The 21,468-nt window shown below is 37.1% G+C and overlaps 1 protein-coding gene across 8 annotated transcripts in view; it reads left to right on the top strand.

The window, feature by feature from the left end:
- CELF2 (CUGBP, Elav-like family member 2) overlaps window positions 1-21,468 on the top strand; it is a 122,671-nt gene that overhangs the window by 30,304 nt on the left and 70,899 nt on the right. For 4 of the 8 annotated variants that reach the window (XM_018553739.1, XM_018553736.1, XM_018553734.1 and 1 more), the window contains exons 3-4: window positions 20,326-20,337; window positions 20,508-20,587. In XM_018553739.1, the coding sequence (XP_018409241.1) occupies window positions 20,326-20,337; window positions 20,508-20,587 (92 nt within the window). The remainder of the gene's footprint in view (window positions 1-20,325; window positions 20,338-20,507; window positions 20,588-21,468) is intronic. The other 4 variants (XR_001941094.1, XM_018553737.1, XM_018553735.1 and 1 more) reach the window with 2 other exon arrangements.

The raw sequence follows: 21,468 nt of genomic DNA, 5'->3' as shown, positions 1-21,468 counted from the left end.
CTGGAATCTTCCTGCCTCAGGCATTCATCAATATCAACTGTGGTACACAAGCTGTACAATTATGCTTTCCTATCATATTGTTTATTATAATCTACAAATGCCAGAGGCATACAAGGATACCTGTAAGTTCTGTCAAGCACTGTAATCATAACAGTTTATAGCCAAAGCATAGCTCCAACTACAGAGGCTTTAGCTTTACACTTGAGCATCACATTTAATAAATTAGAAGCATGTGGATTGTCTAACATATGAAAACAAGCTATAAAGTATCTTAGAACAGTAAATCATTTTAAATTGGAAAATCCTTTCTATTTATTGAGCATTTTTCATTTAAATGTATGCTACATTATATTAAAGAAAAGGGGACAACCTTAAGGACATAAACAGCTGCATGTTTTCACTTGTGAATCATTTGTGGTCAGTCAAGGTTTTCTGTTTTGTTTATGAGTACATGGTTTATGCATTTACCAACAATATTCAAAGTATACAGTTGATTGCGGTTTTCCTGCAAATTGTGAAATGTCTGAAGATTTTTGTCAAAGCTTTTGATTGGAGGCAATGTAAGACATAAGAGATGAGGCCTGCTGGAAATGGCTTTTCAATGCGGCAACAACTGATTATTGCCCACAATAAAGTGTAATGCAAAGAAAGACATGACATGTTCCTATATATTTCTTGGATTCTGTTCCACATATATTTAGTCTAATGTAAATTGCCATGGCCTGACCATGGTATACTGCAAAAAAAGAACAATACCAGCTAAATTGATTGTGATCCTTAGCTCTGTTCTAAAGCTTGTTTAGCACAATCCCTCTCAGAGAAGATCATGTTGACTGTACATGGTGATACCTTTAATTGGACCGACTAATAGTTTAAAGATGAAGAACAGAGCTTTCAAATCCCCATAGACTTCTCCTTTCATTTGTGGATTACACAGATAAAATGAAAACAATATGGACAAATTTTTCATTTTCCCTTGAGAGGATCAGTTCCAGGCACATTGAGCAATTTGTTGGAATGTAGGATGACTTGAATCTAAGGAACAACAAGAAAAAAAAAGAAAAATATTAATTTCAATTAAATCTACATTGTGCAAGTGCACTGTGAATGAGTGTTAAGTGTTTCTTTGTAGAAACATAAATCTATATTTATTGTTCTGTATCTGAAAACAATTACCAAAACATATTTAATATTCATTATTAATTAGCAACCATTAATTAATAACTCACATATAAACATCAGCCTTACTTGAATTTTTTTTAAATATGTGAAATGATGCATTAACTTTAAATTAGCATTTGAAAGGATTGTATGACAAATGTAAGCTTACATTTATGGGTTCAGAACCTTAAACAGAAAATGTTACTTTTTTGTAACAAGCTTGTTTTTAGTTGTGCATCATGAGACTCAGAACAAGCATGTAGCCATGGAAGTGTGACTTATAATCTGCATACTTATATTTTTAGACTCTTTAGTTTCTGAATCTGTAAAAAACCCTGATACTTTCAAGTATGGCGAGCAAATCGGCCTAGGTTTGATTTGGGCTCTGTTCAGAAATTGTGAACTTTACTCCACTGAAGTCAATGAATGCAGGAGAGGCTCTAATCTTCAAAATCATTTCAGCCCATTTGCAAGGCTAAACACAAGGGATTGTAAAACAAAGGGCATGGGAAGCTGGGCACTGCCATATGGAACATGTTTCAATGCAAAAATACATTTTAGAAAATACCATTCAGCAGGGAAAGGGTCCTCCTTTCTTGTGTAACCTTGAGGTTCCTTTGTAATACATGCTTGAAAAATGCCTCCAAGCTGTATGCAGTGTATTGGAACTGTACAATTCTCATGTACAGTGTTAGGAACACTAATATGGCATCACATATTTTGCATGTGTTATTCTTTCTTTTTTTTATTTATGTAATGTAGCTTGGCTTAAATACAGCAGCAGCACCACAATCTCTTTTAAAACGTCGAAAAAAGTAAATTTTGGCCGTGACACCTGATTCTTTATCTAGCAGTGATAGGCCTGAATTGAGGGGTGGAAGTTCAATAGCCTTGAGAAAGTTTACTCTTCCAAAACTAAAAACAGAAGCCCTCAACTTCATAACAATTAACCAGTGACAAAATTGTTGCCTAGCAGAGCTTGTGATTTATTTATTTTTTTGCATTACCACACTGTCTTTTGATAAATGTGTAAGAAAATGTCAAAGCAGAGTCCGCAAAAACACAACCCCACATTCCAGAGTTGAGGCAGAAAAATGAATTAGAGTGCCAAATTTTCAGAGACAATAACCAGCCATAGAACAGTGGCTGGAGAGTGTGTTGTCAGGTTGATTGGACGCAAACATCTAGGAATGCATTTAGCGTTACCTAAGTAGTTAATGCTTCAGGGTGCATTTAAAAATCAGCTCCAAATCCACCTGAAAGCCTACATATTAATTCCCATGTGCATGGGGCCTAAAGTGCATATCTCACAGATAAAAATAAATAAATACGGTACAGGCTTCATAATCCATATTTAAGCACTTGGAGTAGGCTGTATTTTGAAAAAGGGGACAACAGTCAGTTTCTCATCAATTGTTTAACAAAAATCAATCACAGATCTACATTAGATTGTTTTGGTCTCACAGAGAAAAGCAGTACATAAGCATTTTACTAAGCCGTGGTTTAACTGGGGGAGAGATCAGACATGTTTTAAATAAGAAATCACAATTAGAGTGCACTGTTTCGGAGAGGCTAAAGACACAAATATATTTGATTGTGAGTGCAGTGGGATAGACTGAAAACTTGGAGACACATAGAATGATCTACTCTGCAGCACACACATGTTTTTCAGCTCAGGCCCAGCTGTGTGTGTCCCCATTACAGTGCCTAAGTACCACAATAGGCTGGAAATAAGCATGAATGAGCACATTTGCCACAAATTGCCTGCAGCATAGGACCCCCAATCTTCACTGTCACTGAGGACACCAGTCTCCTCAATGATCTCATCCCACCCAAGCACAACTCCTGGGGTTTGGGAGAGGGTAAACAGACTACCCATGTCCTCCTCCTCACCACTGGCAGCCTAACCCTCCTCCTCATACTCCTTCTAATTCTCAGAAGCCACTGTTGTGAGGAAAGGAATCCTAGATCCCAGGGCCTGTCCCTATCCCATACTCACACAAATATTTGTTGGTAGCCCACTGCTAAAGTTGCAGCTGCTGCAGCATGGTTATCAGAGAGCTCTAGCATGTGTGTGTATCACATATTAGTTGGATGGCAGGCAGCATGCATTGCCACTGCAATTTGGCCAGGTGAATGCTCACTGGGTATGACCACCTAAAGTGACCACACACTCTTCTGTCCTTCTGCAGGACATCCTGGAAGCTAGGGTACCTAATTAGAAACTGTTGCATTACCAGGTTGAGGACATATACCAGGCAAGGCATGTGTGTGAACTTTCCCTGCTGAAGGGTGGATGTGATGGCCCTTGCCTGACACAGGATGGTATGGGGTTAGTCAACTCTCAGCCTACCCCTGAAAACATGCCAGAGTCTCTTGCCTAGTGTGACTCCTTTCCCATAGGCATATCAGCTGCAAAACAGTGTGGCAGTATTTTGCCCAGTCCTTTGCACAGGATTGGGCCCTGGGGTGCTTGAGGTGAACTACTGATTGCAAGGAGTCAGAGAAGGAGGGCGGGGAGGAGGGGGGGGGGGGGTAAATGTTTTGTTACCATCATGAAGATGCAGGAGATGGGTAGCATCGTCAGCTCCAGCAGTGTGCCTCATCCTGCATCCTTCCCAGACACCTTTTAAGTGGCCCAGTGTGCCATGAAGGAATGTAACATTTCTACCCATGCTTGTTGGTAGTCATGTGGATCTTGCTGCTGATCATGTGGTCCAGTGATACAGATACATTATTATTGCACATGCTGGTTGAAACCTGGCATGGCCTTTTGGGCAAAAAATAGGGGTTGGGTATCTCCCACTGTGATGCAGCATAGGCCATAATTTGGCAGAAGGGGACCAACTTCATCAGCTGGAATGGGAGTAGCTGTAATGTCAGCATTTTAGCCATGCTGGTATTGAGATACTGGGCAAGGGGTTGATTAGGAAACTTTTATTTCTTCTGCTCCAGAGACACCTGCCTGGTCTAGAATGCTACTGGAGACAGTGGGGTTAGGAGACTTACAGCGAGGCTTGAGTCTACTCTTGGCCCTACTCAGTGTGGCTCCATGCTGACCATATTCCCTGTTTTATATACCATAAGTTAAGCCTCTCAAACCTTTTATCAGACTCCAGTCCCTGTTGCTTTAAGCTGCCTATGTTGCAGCGGATGCAGATGGAGATTTTTGTGTAGAAGGGGAAGAGATGAGAAGGGAGAAGTGTGGGTTTTTTGCTGCTGACCAGTATTATTCATGTGCTGCTCCTACCAAGCTTTGTAGTGAAAAATGATGTGTCTCTTCATGCATGTGATGCCCAAAGAACTGCTCCACACTTGATACACTCCAGGCATAGGATGAAAAAAACATGTTAAAAAGTCCAAGCCTGCTGAGCTTTCTGAAACAGCCCTAGGAATAGCAGCGGTCATCACTTTTTACAGTGGTGTGCACTAAAAAGTACATTTTAAATGTTTTTATTGCACCATAGTGAGACACGGTACAGCCACATCACACCACAGTGTGTTCATAGAACTTAATGAAATGTAATTTGTGCTATTTCAATAAAGTTCTAACAAAAAAAAGAAACAGTGTGATGCGGCTTGATTGATCGCATCGGCACTGTCCAGGCACACGCATATCAGCACCCATGTTGTTGAGCGCAGCAGCAGCTGCTGTGAACAAGCCCTCAAAGCAGGATCTTAGCATCTGCTGCAAGTTTATTGCTTGAGAAAATGAGCAATCAGATAGTTAACTGTTAAAATAACTAAACCAGCTTATTAAATTGACTACATTGTTTTTGTTGAAGCCAAACTACTTTTTATTGTGGGTAGACTTATTCCTTAACTGACAAACAGAGAATTAAATTATGCATGTTGTAAGGCACAAAAAGCAAGTTGTAAGGCAAAAAGAATGCTTATCTATAAAAAATGCAGAGTGACCTTTGCAACTGGATGGCCAGAACCATACATTCTGATGTGGGCTAGAATCAAATGGATAACTAACAATTACCTGCATTGTAATGCAGGATCAATCATTTCTGGCATTTCCATAAATTGGTGAAAATCAGCACTACATAATTACCTGACATTTCTTGCAGGTAACGCCACTCTAAAGATGTTGTTACATACTGTGCTATCTGAAGTCTTAAATGCTGAAAAGGAAATGCTCTATGCTACTTAAAATTATACTTATTACTGACTGTATAATTATAAAGAGTAGGCAAAGTAACAGAGTTATATATGTACTTCAGATGAACTGCTATGCATTTCCTTTTATTCTTTTGAAAAAGAGAATGTTTAAGCAAATAAGCATAGTTTCATACTGTACCCAATGTGTGCAGCTGGACAAGGCTTTTTTTTATCCAAGCCCATACTAAGCTAAAGGCTTGTTTTGCAGCTAAGCCTATCACTGTATGATGTTGTCTTATACATTGATCTATTTCATCACCAAAAAAGTAGCGCAAAGCTGCTAAACAATTAAGAAAGCTGCAGTCTTTTAAAAGGATCGTCCTCTGCTGGATATTGGAACTACCACCACTTCCTATATATTATTATTATGTAATATAAAATAAACAATATAACAATTTTTAGCACATTCACAGTGAAAAAGTGTAAATCTATAAACTAACTGGTTATGGATTCGACCTGTAAATTTGCTACCTAAAACTGTCATTTATTAGCACAGTTTTTTGCCTTTTTTCCACAATAAACATTCCACTAAAAGGAGAATGGCTCCTAAAATTTCAATGGCTTGTAATTCAATGCCTAACTTAAGCTTCGTTTCTTTTTTTTTAGTTTTGAATAGCGTGAGAGTTAACATTTCTGTCAGGGTTTTATATCTGTCTGTTTTCCCATTTGGAATATTTTCCCTCACTTCCTATCCATGTGACTCTTGTAGAAAAAACAGAGGAGAGTGTTTAGGGACAGGAGGTCATAGAAAACAATAAACACATTGTTGTATGTGTTTTCTCCCTGTTCTCACAAAAAATTTTTGTTTTTAATGTTTTTGTCTGTGTCCGATTGTGGGCATTTCCCATCCTGACTTGACACAGGCTAATGCAATAGAAAAGCATCTCCCTAAGTTTATTGGAATAAAAAAAAGTCCCTTATTCCAGTCTGATTATTCATCTTTTAGATGCCATATTTTTCCACAGATTTTGATGCACATTTAATTTAAACAATATCAGAATGTTAGGTTATTAGCTAATATTGCACATACTGGAAAATACACAGTGATCTGTGTAACAAGAACCTTATCAGACCTTCATGCGCCATTTACCAGATGTGCATTAAACAAAAACACATGCTTATTTTTTCTTTTAAGTTTTTATTTCAATAAGTAACATTACTTAATCTGGAAGGAAATAGCTTGGCAAACTCTTTGTATGCTTTCCATACATTGATATTCTGTTTTTGTTTAATAAAATTAGAAAATTCCACTGTTAAATTAAAACATGTTATGAAAGTTATACGACCCAGTATGTAATTCATACAGTATTATTTACCATAAAGCTCCTGATCAGTTTTGTCAAATTCACACCTATGCCTTGTATGTATTGTGACTGCTAACAAAAGCAAAACATCAGGATAATTCGAAAACATTAGATGGATATCATTTTATTGTTAGTGTTGTTTTTATTATGGATGTTATGGTGCAGTGATTGTGTATTGCATTGTGTATGAAGACATACTGGAGAATGATTTTGAAATCTGGAAATATCTACTTTTAGAATTAGTGAAAATATTGAATTACTAGAAGAAAGAGTAAATCAATATCTTAAAAAGATGTAAAAACTCAAGGAAAAAGTTATGAAAGGAAAGTCCAATGTTTTAAGCGCTCTTCGGAGGAGAAAGATGGGATGTTGTGTGCTGGTGTGCGGCTCCAGGTAAATTCGTACCGGGGGAAAACGACGTGTGTCCTAAACAAAAACAAAAAAAAACGAAGCACCACGTCCTAGCGCAATAACTCAGGTAGGGTATGACAAGGGGTATGAGGTATCACACTCACCTGTGGGTGGGTGAGCACTTGCTTCAGCATGGGGACGGAGGGAATGTGATGCAGGGCCGTATTCTTCTTTTTAAAGCGGTGGCGTTGTGAGCCAAATTGGAAATGTAACGACAAATGGCAAGGCGGTGAGGCTTTATAGATAAACAAAAGCAAAAGTGACTTCTGTAACTCACCATTAGGTTAGTGGAGGTGCGTGGTCACCGACGAGGATGTTATGTGAAGTCCTGCTGGTTGTAGTCCTGCAGGTGGCATCACGATCTGGTCTGTTGAGTTGGATTTTGAAGAGCTTTCTGTGCTTTATCGAGCAGGATGCTGTCTTGTAGGTGATCTGGTCCAGACTGTGGATGGTGAAATCCTGGAGTGGCTTGCAGAAGGTTGAGGTCATGCAGGTGGATGCTATTTGATTTTTGTCATTCTCAAGTGTATATTCCTGGGTTGGTGCGTAATCCAGTGATGGAATCTGTGGGGTATAAGGCAGCATCCAAGTGTTCTGGCACAGTGGGAGGTATGGCAGACTCTTGTGCTGTTTTATGGAGAAGGGCCCAGTCTGCAATGGTGTTCTCTGGTCTGCGTGGGTGGAAAGAAATGCCAGCTGGTGAGTGATCCACGTATGGCAGTGGACCCAGAGCCCGGAGGGAAGTGTGGCACGCTGAGAAGGAGGAGACCGGATAACAGCGGGGAGATGCCTGGCCGGAGTGTCAGTGTACGGAGGCAGACACCGCCACTATGTGATAAGGTGGAGAGAAGAACTGCAAACTGCGGCGGGAAGGGGCGGCCTGGAGCCCGTGGCGGTCTGTCAGGTAGTAAAGCGGCGACGCGTTTAGAAGACAACCGTCTTCTTTTTTAAATCAGCGTAGAAGTCACTGTTTATGTGAGCTGCTTCCAGCTCACCTTTGCTGAGCTTGACATCAGGAGCGTACACATTTGAAAACATCAGGGTTAAGCAGCCATAATAATGCCAACACTACCAATTGCAAAGTACATGTTGCACTCTCTCAACTCTTGCCATTCTTAGTACTGACAGCACTGTTGGAGCCAGGAGCATGCACCTGGCCACAGTAATATTGCACATTTGCGGGACCGATAAGAAATACAAAACATCATTTGAGTGACAGCTTTGATTCTGCTTGGTAGGTTGCCATTACATCCAAAATGTCGATCCACACCAGTGGTTTCAAGTATTCTGGCTGACTAGGAATAGGGAGGCCTTTCATGGACAGCAAATAGCTTAAGTAAGCTAAATAGACATACTGTAACTTGCAATGAGAAATATGTTACGGAATGATGGGTTGACAAGTCTTTTTAAGGTGAGCTACCCTCTTTATTACTAAGTACCCGAGTTTTATTGACCATCTTTTTCCACTTCAAACTTATATGAGATTTTGGATAGGTTACACAAAAGTTTTGCCATTACATTTAAATTTGATTATATTGTAACAGTGTGCAACTACTAAGATTTAACCTATTCCTCATACTTGAAAACAGCTAAACAAGTTTTGGAAAGGCCAATTACACTAAGATCTCAAAAGTTAGCAAGGCAGACTGCCCTGTTTTAGTATCACATCATCACAGTAGGTACGTTCTTAGGAGGCAGCATGAAGAAATAACTATGAGATTGTCTAGGCATGTACTTATTTGAAATCAAGCCCTGTTTCTAAAGTATCCAATCAGTTTATCTTCAACAAAAGATAGATATAAATATCTAAAATGTAAATTATGATGCATGAAAGAATGTGTTTTGATCTCCGGTAACTTTAACTCAGCATTTTCTCAGCTACAGTAGTAGATGTGTCTCCTATGGATATAGGGAAAAATGTAAATCCAAAATGATTACTACTGGTTAAACTCACCTTTCTGCCTATGCCGTATTTTGCTTAGGCTTACACATAACTGTTAATATTCTCACTTCCAAAATACTTCTAAAAATAATTCTACTCTTTTCTTGCTTGTTACTTTACATGCTAAGATCAGTAGTGGGCATCAAGGGCTAGCCTTTTACAAAATAAGTGTAAACTAAACAGTCTGTGTTGTACACACCAGATCTATATCAAAATCAATTACAAGATTATCAAATAGAATTTGGGAGGTGCGGTGTATTTCATTTGACTTTAAAAAGGACTGACTGATCTTTGAATGAAGACATATTTGAAAGGCCTTACTTGTGCACTCTTTGACATAAAAAGTATCTTCATTGTTCTCCTGGCTATTTGCGACATCTCTGTAACTTCCATCCAGCAAACTACTGCTTGAAATTGTAGTAAATGCATAAACTGTGCCTTATTGATTTCTGTTGACATTTTACATGCCTCTTATGCATTCTTAACCTCTGTTTAGTAATTGCTAGTACAGAACACACTCATGGATAATAAGATCAAATTAGGTAACTAAAAGGATTTCTTAGCAACAAAGTGCCGTCTTATTCAAGAATGCATATGTGTATGTACCATTAAAAGATAATGATCTTCACATTCAAATGAGTAGCTTGGAAATTTAACTTCTAAGTGCTATATTCTGCGCAAAATGAAAGCCCCTATTTCTTCTCTTAAAATGATAAAAAAATACACACTTTATCTAGCGTATAATACTTATCTACTTAATTTCTGATATGTTGCTTAAGCCACTAAAAGTTTTAATATATTTTTATCAAACCTGGGGGTTAAATTCTAAATCTGTTACTACAGATGTGTTGAATCTTGTAATAGAAAGCGTTGGCACAGTTGTAGGTACTAGATAGAATTTGTGCAGATTGCATGTTAGGGATGTGAATATCAATAGTTACAAAGATAAGAAAAGGGACAACATCTTTAGAAAGCATTATCGCAAGTGTTGTCACAAGTGAATACTCATGTATATACCAAGCCCCCTAGCATTTTATGAATGAATATTTTATTGCAGAGGATCTCAAGATAATTCCAGCTCTCAGAAATTGTTTGTAAAGATGTATTATGTTGTCTTTACATAAAGAGCAATTACAATATTTTCCTAGATTCAAAGAGAATTGCATGCTTGCATAGTTTGAAATTAGGGTCTTAAATGTTAATAGTTAAAGTGACCCTGTGCTTTGTCCACTCATATGCGCTGCAGCTTTATTGTAGCAGCTCTATTTTATTTTAGATGAATTGTAGGTTTGCTTTGTTACGGCAAATTAGTTAATCATACATATGAAATCTTGACATGGTACAATGTAATTTGTCCCTTTTGTTTCTTTTTATCACTTGTTTCCCAACACTGAAATAATAGAAGTACCTTCAGTACAAATACTTTATTCTTACTTGTCCCTGCAGCCTGCTTAAAAAAAGTAATTTGCAAGGTACCTGTTTCGATAATAAACAGGAGTCTTAGAAGCAGTCTGGATGTAGAATGTTTGCTTTCTGCAGCATCTGCTACTGGCCACCAGTAAAAGCAGCTGAAAGTCCTATGGAACCACCTTTGTGTGTGCTAGTAAGCTCTGTGTGTCTCCACAAACATACAGACACAGCAGGGCAAGCCAATCCTCTGCTTCCTGCTCCCCACTCCTCCCTTCTCCAGGCTAGTAGATGGACAGCTTCTGGAGACTCAGCTATCCCTTGTGATCTTGTATTCAACAGGAAGTTCAGGGAAGCCATGCTGAGAGTTAGAGCCAGCTGTTTGGAAACATAATGACTGTAAGTGTTGGGACAAAAATGTACAGAAATACAAACATTTTAACATTTTGACTAGTTTTAGGTTTAAAGTGAAGATTCACTTTAATTATCCAGTTATGCGAAATGTTAATTTCTGTTTATTCATTTCATCCGCACATGATTGGGTGAACAGCTACAATTTATTAAGTGGATATTCTCAACTACTTTAGTAAATCAACTCCACTGCTTTCAGGCTACAGGTCCCTATGTCTGAAACTCTTGGTTTTCCAAAAAACATGCTTGCCTTGAATTTACTTAATTAAGCAGGATGTAGGGACACGTAAGAATTAAGAAAAAATGCTGAAAGTGCAAAGAGCAATTAACTATAGCAAATAAATGAAGATAAATTGATTGCAGTCAGAACAGTATAAGATGAATTCCGAGTAGGTTTCAGCATTTTGTACATTACTGAGAGCCCTATTAAATACCGTAAATACATCTTTCGGGTGTTATGTCATCGGAACCTGGCCAATCAAGCAGCTGAAGACTCAAGACCTGGAAGAGGATCAGCACCAGTGACTGTGGATGGGGCAGTGCTGGAGAGGATCGCTTCTGTAGGTAAGTTTGCCATAGTTTGCTAATATGCAGTGCATACTAGCACATTGTTGCAAACAGCTTCTAACGCCCAATTTTTGGGGGATTTTATAGTTCTAAGTAGACATTTTGTGGCCAATTTGACACATCTAGGATATACAAATTAAACCTTTCTGGTTTCTTTGTTTGCCATCTGTGTCCCATTGAGATTTTCCTTCACTTTCTGTTCTGCAGTCTCAACAGGAAGTGAGGGAAAATCCTCACTTAGACAGTTCTCATCGGAAGAAGTGCCCCCATTGCCCCACTATTCCTCTTCTGGTGAAAACTCAAAATTTTAGGCAGTTTTAGTCCCAGTGGCCAGGACAAGTTGAGAGTGTGAAATTTCTTAATGGGGACACAAAACACCAATAACATTATTTTCATCCTCTATTGCCACTCAGCAACTGCTACACCTTTACTCCACAAGGAAAGTATAATTCCTGTCCCAATGTAGATCTGGTTATTGATTGTTTCTGCTCCAAGTTTCATCCTGTGGTGAGCCCTAAAGAAGAGGGTGGGTGGTTTTGTCCCTCAAATGCATTGGCTGCTTTTATATGACCAATCTATCATTAATTATTTTGGACTTTTCTATCCTTTTTGGTTTGACCTTTCTTTATTGTATTTTTATAGTTTGAGCACTAAAAATCAGACACGAGTCACAAACGCTCACCACAATATCCAAAACTAAAAAAAAAATATGGCTTTTAGATGTACAGTATCTTTATTAGGTTGCAAAAAGGACCATAGAAAATGTACATCCTAAAGTTTGTTTTGGATATAATGGAGAAGGTTTAGAATTTTGGTTAGTTTTGTAGCACAGTTTATGCTCCAGTTAGAGAGTTTCAACTCCCTTCTTGTCCCAGTGACACCCTGTCACACTATGTTCTATTGCTATTTGTTTCTCTGCTGCAGATTTTTTATTTTATAACTTATCTGTTAGAGGTAAGCAGAAAGTGAGGGGAAGCCCCCAACAAGGACAAGAATAATAACCAGGCAAATGTTCTAATGCTTTACCTTTCTAAACTAAAAAAAAAGTGTTTTTTTCCTGTACTTTACCTGTACTGGGCTTTAATTAATTTTTCTATTTTCTTTATATATTTCATATAGGTAAAGCTTTCAAGTGCACTTTAGATCCATCTATTTCTCTTCTTCACTTGTCAGGAACAGACTGAATAATTGATATTCAGAGGAAACATATTGTATGCTTTGTTAAAGTGAACAGGTTGCAAACCTGGGAAATTCAAATTGCACATAATGTGAAAAGATACATACTCAGAGGTAACCTTTACTGAAAAATCAATTTCAAAATGATCAGTAGATCCAAAACTATAAGCAACTAAATGTGTATACACATTCTTAACATTTTCTATAAAAGTCCCCCTTGACCCTGTTTCTTACACATTGAGCCTTGTGATTAGTTAGTGTTGGCATTAATTATATTATAGAACTAATAGGGAGACTCAAGAGTCTGAAGGGCCAAACTTCATTTTTATAGGAAAAGTGGCTTCTGCTGCCAAAACATCCAGATCTGCTGTTTTATGTATTTCATTCATCATATGTTCAGTTTGTCTTGTACAAAATTGTAAAGGGTTTGCCTACAAATCTGCTTTGTTACTGATAAAAGCATATTCCATGAAATTATATATACTGTATATATATTTTAATTATTATACAGGAATTATATAGTACCAACAGTTTGCACAGCACCTTACAAAATGGAGGGAGACAGTACTGTTACATTAAAATTTCAGTACAATAGGGTTTGGAGGGCCCTGCTTGTGAGAGCTTACAATCTAGTAGGAGGGGCAAGTGATACAAAATGTAATACTTGCGTAGATTACGTTTGTGGAAGAAGTAAAATGACAGTTATGTTGAGGTGAGATAGGCTTCCATGTAGAGATGAGTTTTCAAGGATCGCCTAAAGGTGGAATTTAGATAGCCATTAAAAATGTGTCTTCCATTCCGGCAAACAAATGGCAGAACTTGCAACAGATTCATGTAATTGTAGGTAAGGTGTATATGAATAAATATGGATCCAATTTATCTCCACTTCTCTTATCACCAATATGACAGTATTTCTTAATAAGTTTGTCACAGCCACTATGGCTGTGACAAATTTATAAGAAATACTGTCATATACACTTTTACATTCTGGCACTATGCCAGAATGTAAAAGTGTTGCATATAAAAACTACCTGAATTTATTGCAAGTGTCAAAAAATATTATTTTGCAGCTTACCAGTCTTTATATGTAGTAGCTGCATTGGCCTGTATTATATCTCTAGGAGCAATGTTGTCACCCTAGGACAGGGAGTGTGTTAAGACTGCAGAACACTTCCTCATTTCTGCTTAAGATAACACTGCAGAGTGCACAGAACATAGCAGTACATTTCTGGTTGGATCAACGGGTAATGTTTTGCACTTATTGTACAGGTATAAAAAAAAACCTCTTTCAATTGTATATTAAACAGACCAAAAGGGAGCAAATAAGATAAATGTATTGTTTTATACACTTTAATTGTCCAGCTACTTGGTCAAATTACTTTTTCTTTGTCCGTATCAGGAAAAAATGTTTACATTTATTTACACCTGCAGCTATGAGAACAGAAGGCACAAACGCAGTATTATTTGGATGTTCATTGTTTTATACACTTTAATTGTCCAGCTACTTGGTCAAATTACTTTTCCTTTGACCGTATCAAGAAAAAATGTTTACATTTATTTACACCTGCAGCTATGAGAACAGAAGGCACAAAAGCAGAATATTTGGATGCTCCACTTGCATGGCAAACTAGAACCATGCTGTACACATTGAACATAGCTTCATGATTTGCTAGATCAAATTTTTAATTATCAAACTTGCTATGTGTACACACGTCCACTGTGCAAGACCACAATGTACGTGTACCATAACGATTATGCCTGCTCACGTTTCTTAAGTAAATCAGTAAATCAGGCCCAATATATATATATATATACAGTATATATATGCAAAACGATGTGTAGCACTCTATTTCATTGGTAGCATTTCAGTAAAAGAAAGCTTATCAGCTTTATTCAGAGTAAATATATCAACAACAAAATACAACAACATACCTCTTCCCCGGGTAAAAAATCCCAAGATTAGTGTATTTAAAAAATAATGTGAATAATATACACCAACAGTGGGACTGGCTCAGTCACAATTGCTAATGTCCACAAGGGCCTGTGGAGAAATTACATTAAAATAACTCTGAAAATCTAAACTGCAATATTAATTAAAAAAGTATATCATATAAAGAACACTATATAGTAAATATTTGCATATGGCCCCCATTAACAGTAACCTTAAAGAGTGAACGCATATAAGGCTCAAAAAATTAGGTTTCACATTTTCTGTAGTAGATGAACAAATTCAGGAAAAAAACTGGCTGACCAGTTTAGCAACAGCTGTAGAAGCCTTTCGGCCCCAAAACAAGTGGAAGTGAAAGGTGGGTTGTGCAATATCTAAACCTTGATTTTGTAATTGAGGGCATTAGAGGAGGTACAGGTGTACTTTTTGTGTTAGGAAATTAGAAGTGGATTGCATATTTTTGCCAACAGCATGGCATTCTGCTTTAGCATGTACCGGGATTTGCATACACACTGGTGACAGCTGTTGTTTAGTTATGACAATGATGGTGTAGTGTGGCCTGCTCTGTAGCTATTTTCTACTTCATTGCTGACTGCAACTACGACTTGATAATCTCATCAGCAGTGTACAGTGAAGTACAGAGAAGCAAAACAAGCCACTTTAGTTTTTTGTTAAGAGCCCAGCTGATTGACTTGGCCTATCCTACCAAAACTTTAGTTGCTGGAACATCTTGCAGATAGCTAGATAAATAAATAAATACATTGGTTCGCTGTTTGTGCTGGCCACTGGGGCAGCTGATGAACGTGCAATGCCAAGAGCAGGATTTTGTGCATTAGCTCTGAAATGACAATATGCTGGAACCACTCAGTGTTTAGATTTGCTTCATTTGGAAATCTTTTAAGTAGTAATAATAATGTTTTGAGGAAATTGAGTGGAACACTAAATTATTCTCTGAAACCCGAGTTCTAACTGTGCAGGGCTAAAGAAGCTGAAAATCAATGCACTTTTAAAGTCATTAGAGAGCAAGAGTCAAACATGTCTGTGTTGCTGTGCTGAAGCTTTTAGTGAGCCATAGTATTATTACAAAATCAGCCAGAATCTGCATTAATTTCACAGTCTTTTTCTTCAAGATACCCAAGGGTGCTTGATGAATAAAATGGAAATTTCAAAAGACTGTTTTTATTAGTTAAGGGGGCAATGAGCATTGAAAGTGCTGCATTTGACCCACACGATAGCCGATGCTGGCATGGGTAGCGTTAAGGGATTATGTATTCTAAGCACTAAAACGCTTTGTTTTAAGGTGTACATACAAATAAGGGCTAGAGTCATTTAAGACTAATTTAAAATCTATAAACAAGTATTACACCAAGTACAGTTCATTAAGTGTAAGACTTGATATTCATTTTTCATTATCTGTGTATGCACCACTTTGTGTAGATTAGTTTGATAGATCTTTGAAATACACAAAATATTTGCATTGCTGAATACTGTAAACTGGTAGCCTAGATGTAAAACATAAACCCGAGTTAGCTACTTGCCTCAGACGGTGCCTTCTGGTATTTGGCATTAAACATTATTCTTTATTTGCCTCCAGGTTCCTCAGCTGCCCCAGACCCTTTAGCTACCTCTTATTATGGATGCTAGGGAAGCAGTGCAGGGTTGCAATATTTGCATCTCTACATTATTTCCACATTTTTCCTGATAGCAGAATGGAGTGTGCGATTTTCTGTTTTGGCTTACAATGACATAGGACAAAAACATTTAAAACCAAACTTCAGGCAAACGGCCAAATTCACTAAGATGCATATATGAGAGATGTTTTACCCATCAATAGACTTGTATTTCTGTCCATCTACTGCTGAGATTTAGAAAACTTTGCCCCACACAGAGGGACCTGATCTTTCTCTGTTGTAGTATTATTTTCACTTAAACATCCCCTCCTTACCCACTCTATGACTAGACAGAGAAAGGAGAAGCAGCACACTGATGAGCACATCTCTCTGTCACTTTGCCCTCTTCCCCTATCAATATGATCCTTGCACTGCAGCACACAATTTTATTCTTGTGCTGCTTTCCCTCCTCTATGACCGTTGACTTATAAACTGTACAGTAGACTTCAAGAGGCTGAAACAAAGTAAAATCAGATATTTGCACTGCTTTTAAACATACATGTAATGATTCCTTATTGATTACATAGCCACATTAATTTGTGTTTTCTGATCTGTCTGGTGTTTTGGAGTTTAGCTTTGAGTCTTACATCAGTTGGCACAAAATAACTGAACACAGCTAGGCATACATGTTAGATGGGATTGGTAATGCAGGTTACCTTTCTTTAAAAAGTAAGAGTCAGAGCTATGCCTTCTATAAGGCAAGATAAAATCCTTTTATGACTTGGCTCCTTCTAGAGGCAACATAAGACAACATTTTAATCTTACTTCCGGGTCCCCAGCTACTGCTTTCACCTGTAGACAGAATATATATATCCCTACATTATTTTCTCAGTTTCCATAGCAGCAAGAATAAACGCATTCTATAAGGCCTGGACTAGTCAGCAAAAAAGGGAACATTAAGATAAATGCGGGATATATTTTCTTCACATCTACTACATTTTTATAAAAACAGAACAAAGATGGAGAAAAGAACAGATATGTTTGTGTTTTTAATTTAACATTGTATTTCAGTTGCTGAGTTATGGCCTTTAAAAATATTTGTTCAATCGGGTTGGATATGTATAAAACCAAAACATTTATATTATGTTATGATTTGCCAAAAGTTGAATACATTTCTCTTCTGCTTTAATTAATAAAAATTCAATACTTGCTAAGACAGTCATCACCAGAAAGATTAAATCTTTTGTAAATATACAAAATTACCACTTTGAAATATCCTTTCAAAGTGGTGAGTTAGTACTGCAAAACACATCGATGGGAACTAATCAAAACTGGAGCAGCTGAGCATATCAACCAATCAGCTTCTATCTTTTCATTGTCAAAGCTTAACTGAACAAACTAAACAGAGAAGCCGATTGGTTAATATGTGCAACTGCTGTAGATTTTGTCTGCTCCAGTTTTGATTAATTCCCCTCATAGAACTGAAAAATCAGCTTAAAGCAATTTTTCATTTTCAGATAAAAAGTTGTAAACTTTGCCCTATTATAAACCCCCCACACATGTTAAATGGCAAAAAAAGAATTACTCTGAAAGCGAGGGCTGTAAAGACAAAAGGATAAATACAGATTCTTTGGAAATAAAATATCCTTTCAAAAGGTTTGTCAGCAGTTAATTTCCAAGTATTTTTTATATTTATCATTCTTTGTTTTAAATGATCTGACAAAACAATAGTGACATTCAGTGACTTATTCGTTCCATTGACTATTTATGTTTTATAAAAATGTTGCATATTATAGTGCATTACACTGAGTTCACTAAAGCAAATACGAACTAAGATTATATAATTTAATGCAACTATTTTAAAGATTTTTTATCAGAGTGCAAAGGGACAGATTTTGGTGAGCACTTGTGGTACATTTGCCGAATATATTTTCTAAGACTTTATTAAGCTTTTACTTAAAGAGAATATGTGCCTTTCCCAAGCAGGGTAAGGCACCAGGTTCACTTTAAGCCCCCTTTCTTCCAAGTTTCACATAATCTTCTTTCCATCACATCACTGCCACTCTGCTTAGCTTCCAGCAGCAGATGAAGTTGTCGTTTATAAGTTACAAGTCACTCGTGTCATAGCTTACACTGTGCTGTAGATTCTCTCCATATGACAGCACTGGTACTTGGGGATTAGCTCAGTGCTGTCAAATAAAGTGAGTAATGTGCTCCATGCCTGTAAGTACCGGGCATTTAGTTTGCTCCTGGCAGCTAAACAGCAGAGGTGCAAAGGAAAGGTGTGCATGTTCGGCTGGGGATAGGGAAAATTAGGTACAAACCATGGGAAAAGCACAGATTTGCTTTAAATCTGAACTCCATACTCCCATTAAAAAACAGGTTTTTAGATATTATAAAAATAAGAGAACAATGTCTACAAATGTTTTCAAGTGTAGTTTAGTGGTTTATTTACCTTTTCAAAGTTTTCGGCACAGGATGCATTGCATCAGCTCCAAACTCCACTTTATAAGTTTATCACATGCAAGCAAATCGCTCCTACTTGTCCCAGGTGTCTTTGCAGCCAATGAATTATTTGAGCATGCACATTCTTCTTTGGGTGACGTTTTTTGGAAAAACCATCTACAACAACAGTATTATCCATATATGTGCCCACACCTCATGTTTCATTTTATGATCAAAGTGTTTAAAGAGTGGGATAACCAGAGTACACAGATCTTTCCAGTTCACAAATGGTATAAAATCTAGTCTACTAGCTGGAAAAGTGCAGTTCCTGCATCATGCTTATGGCTTTCTTAAAGATAACTTTATCAGTTTATGAAATGTGCCATAATGTTAACTGTTATTTGTGACATGCACTTTTCATTGGTAGTTTTTCCTTTTTGTCTGGATCTCAGCTTTAAATATACACACACCTCCTAAATGTTTTCACTTGCAAAAAGCACTTGACAACATTGGAAAAACTAGCGATGTTACTGGAGAGGATGCCAAAAAGCTGACAAAGGCACTGTTGCTTATTCTAACAACTAAGAAAAAAATATATACAAATACCTTAACGTTAATATGAACAGATAAAGTTAGTTCTTAAAAATAATTACAAGAACCTGTAATGCATGTTTTAATTTGATGTAACATCACTAAACCATGTTATATAAACCCAGCAAATATTATTATTAAAAAAATCAAAACCTTGTAAAAAAAAACTATTGTATTATGTAATTTATATATATTTTTTTTTAGTCATAGCTTAGTATCATAAATGTACATTAAAACACTCTCGGGTTGATTCACTGAAGGCAAATAGGCTGTTCACTCTGCAAGTGGATTTCCACATAGTTTTATGAATGTGGTAAAAATTCATTTTGCAAAGAATACCCAATCATGTGCAAGGAATATAAAAAAAAGTAATTTTACTTGCACAGGATTGGATGATGTCAACAGAGTTGTATCTCATAAAGGAGAATTCTCTTGCAAAGTGAACAGTTTATATGCCTTTACTAAATCATTCCAATTGAAAGGTATGCTCTGTATTATTTTTTTTTATTTTTTTTATAAGCAATAGAGCAAGTCTGAACATTTGAAATATATGGGTTGATTTACTAAAGGCAAATCTACTGTTCAAGGGAATTTTCCCTTAGCGTAGTGAATGATGTGAAGCTCTTCTATTATTCAGTCATGTGTAAGTAAATTGCATGTGATTGAGTAGTCTTTGCAAAGTGAATTTTCTCCCCATTCACTAAACTAAGGGGTAATTCCCTTTCAAAGGGAACAGCCTATTTGCCTTTAGTATAATAACCCCACATTGTTGTTGTTTTTTATCAATAAGACATTGCAAAGAGGGGAAATAAAGTGCAAAGGGCAGTAACCCAAAACCACCTAATCAGAAAGCATCTCTTAATTAATCTCACTGCAGTACAGTAGAATTACATTGGATGCAAGGGTTTTCATTGCACCCTTTCGTTTTGCACTGCCTTATTGCATAAACTAATATAAATAATAATATACACAAGTAATGAATACAACCACCATATGTAGTCCCCTTGCTTGCTTTATGGTTGGTCTTTTTTAACCAATAATATTCATGGAAAATATCATAAATAATAAAGCTTATACAGTGCCTGTAACTGATTATCTCTCTCTAAATATGTGTATCCACCTGTGGCTGAAAAGAACACTTCCCCATTTTGTTTTTGTTCTTTCTTTCTTCTATGATCGGATTAGCAAGTCAGCACTGTAAGTACCAAACCACTAAAAAGTTCCAGGAGTTGTTACTTTCATGTACTACTGAGAACAGTGTCGTCTTGTGGCCGTTCTCGTAGACTGTGTTGGTTTAACAAGCGTCCAACCCTTTTGTCTTGTTGTTTTTTTTGTCTTTCCTGCCCCCTGTCCCCTTGTCCCCACAGGCTGTGCGTTTGTTACATTTTCTACAAGGGCAATGGCACAGAATGCAATCAAAGCCATGCACCAGTCTCAGACCATGGAGGTACTGTATCATCTGCCCTTTCTTTGTTTTCTTTGTGCAAATTATTGGATAAAACAAAAGTCGTTCTTTCCTGTACAGACTGTTAACATGAAAATCACAGATCAAAAAACCCAACACTAGTCTCACATCACACCATGTATTAGTATTACACAGCAAGTTATAGGGCCACTTAGTCATCTGCACTACACACCTCAGTCATTCAACCTGAACACAAAGCACGTCATATCATTTTTTATTTGAGCTGCAATGCATCCTGAAATGGCTGGTACATTTATTTCAATTAGAAGATAGCTGAATACACAATGTGTAGCCAAGAAATGCATTATGAAATCCCTCTACAGACACTTTAAAAAAATCACATATGTAACTAAGTGGAGGCTCTTCTAGGGTATGAGTATATATGAGGGACTTGATCTGAATTTAAATTGGGAAGCTCCAATAGAGACCAAAGCTCCAAGAAGTTACTAAACCTTGTGAAGAAATGAAATTACTGTATACACCAAAAAAATGGAGAAAGAACAAAGCCAGGCAAAAAGATTCCTTTACAGAGTGAGATTTGTGTCATTGTATTAAAAACACAATCTTTGTATTTGTAGCTATTTCAGTTCAAACGCATAGAGGATAGCTTTGGCCAGATTGAGCAAAATCTCTGTAAGGGCAAAACATTTGTGAGGGCAGGTAGGTGCCCACCAGTCAGTGTTTTTTTTTAGGAGTAAGGTACAAAGAGGTCTGTATCAGATCAAGTGGGTTTGCCTGTGCCACTCACTTTTTACATATTTTATATAAAGTAGCAATTAGGTCATATCAGCCCATTTGTCTACAATTTCTGCCTTGTTCAGTATTTATCTTTATAAAAAAAAAAAAAAAAGCTTGTTTTAAAA

This window comes from Nanorana parkeri, unplaced genomic scaffold (assembly GCF_000935625.1).
Source record: "Nanorana parkeri isolate BGI_ZX_2015 unplaced genomic scaffold, ASM93562v1 scaffold128, whole genome shotgun sequence".
Classification (NCBI taxonomy): Eukaryota; Metazoa; Chordata; class Amphibia; order Anura; family Dicroglossidae; genus Nanorana; species Nanorana parkeri.
The sequence above is the reverse complement of the archived record's forward strand: the minus strand, read 5'-3'. Positions and strand labels throughout refer to the sequence as shown.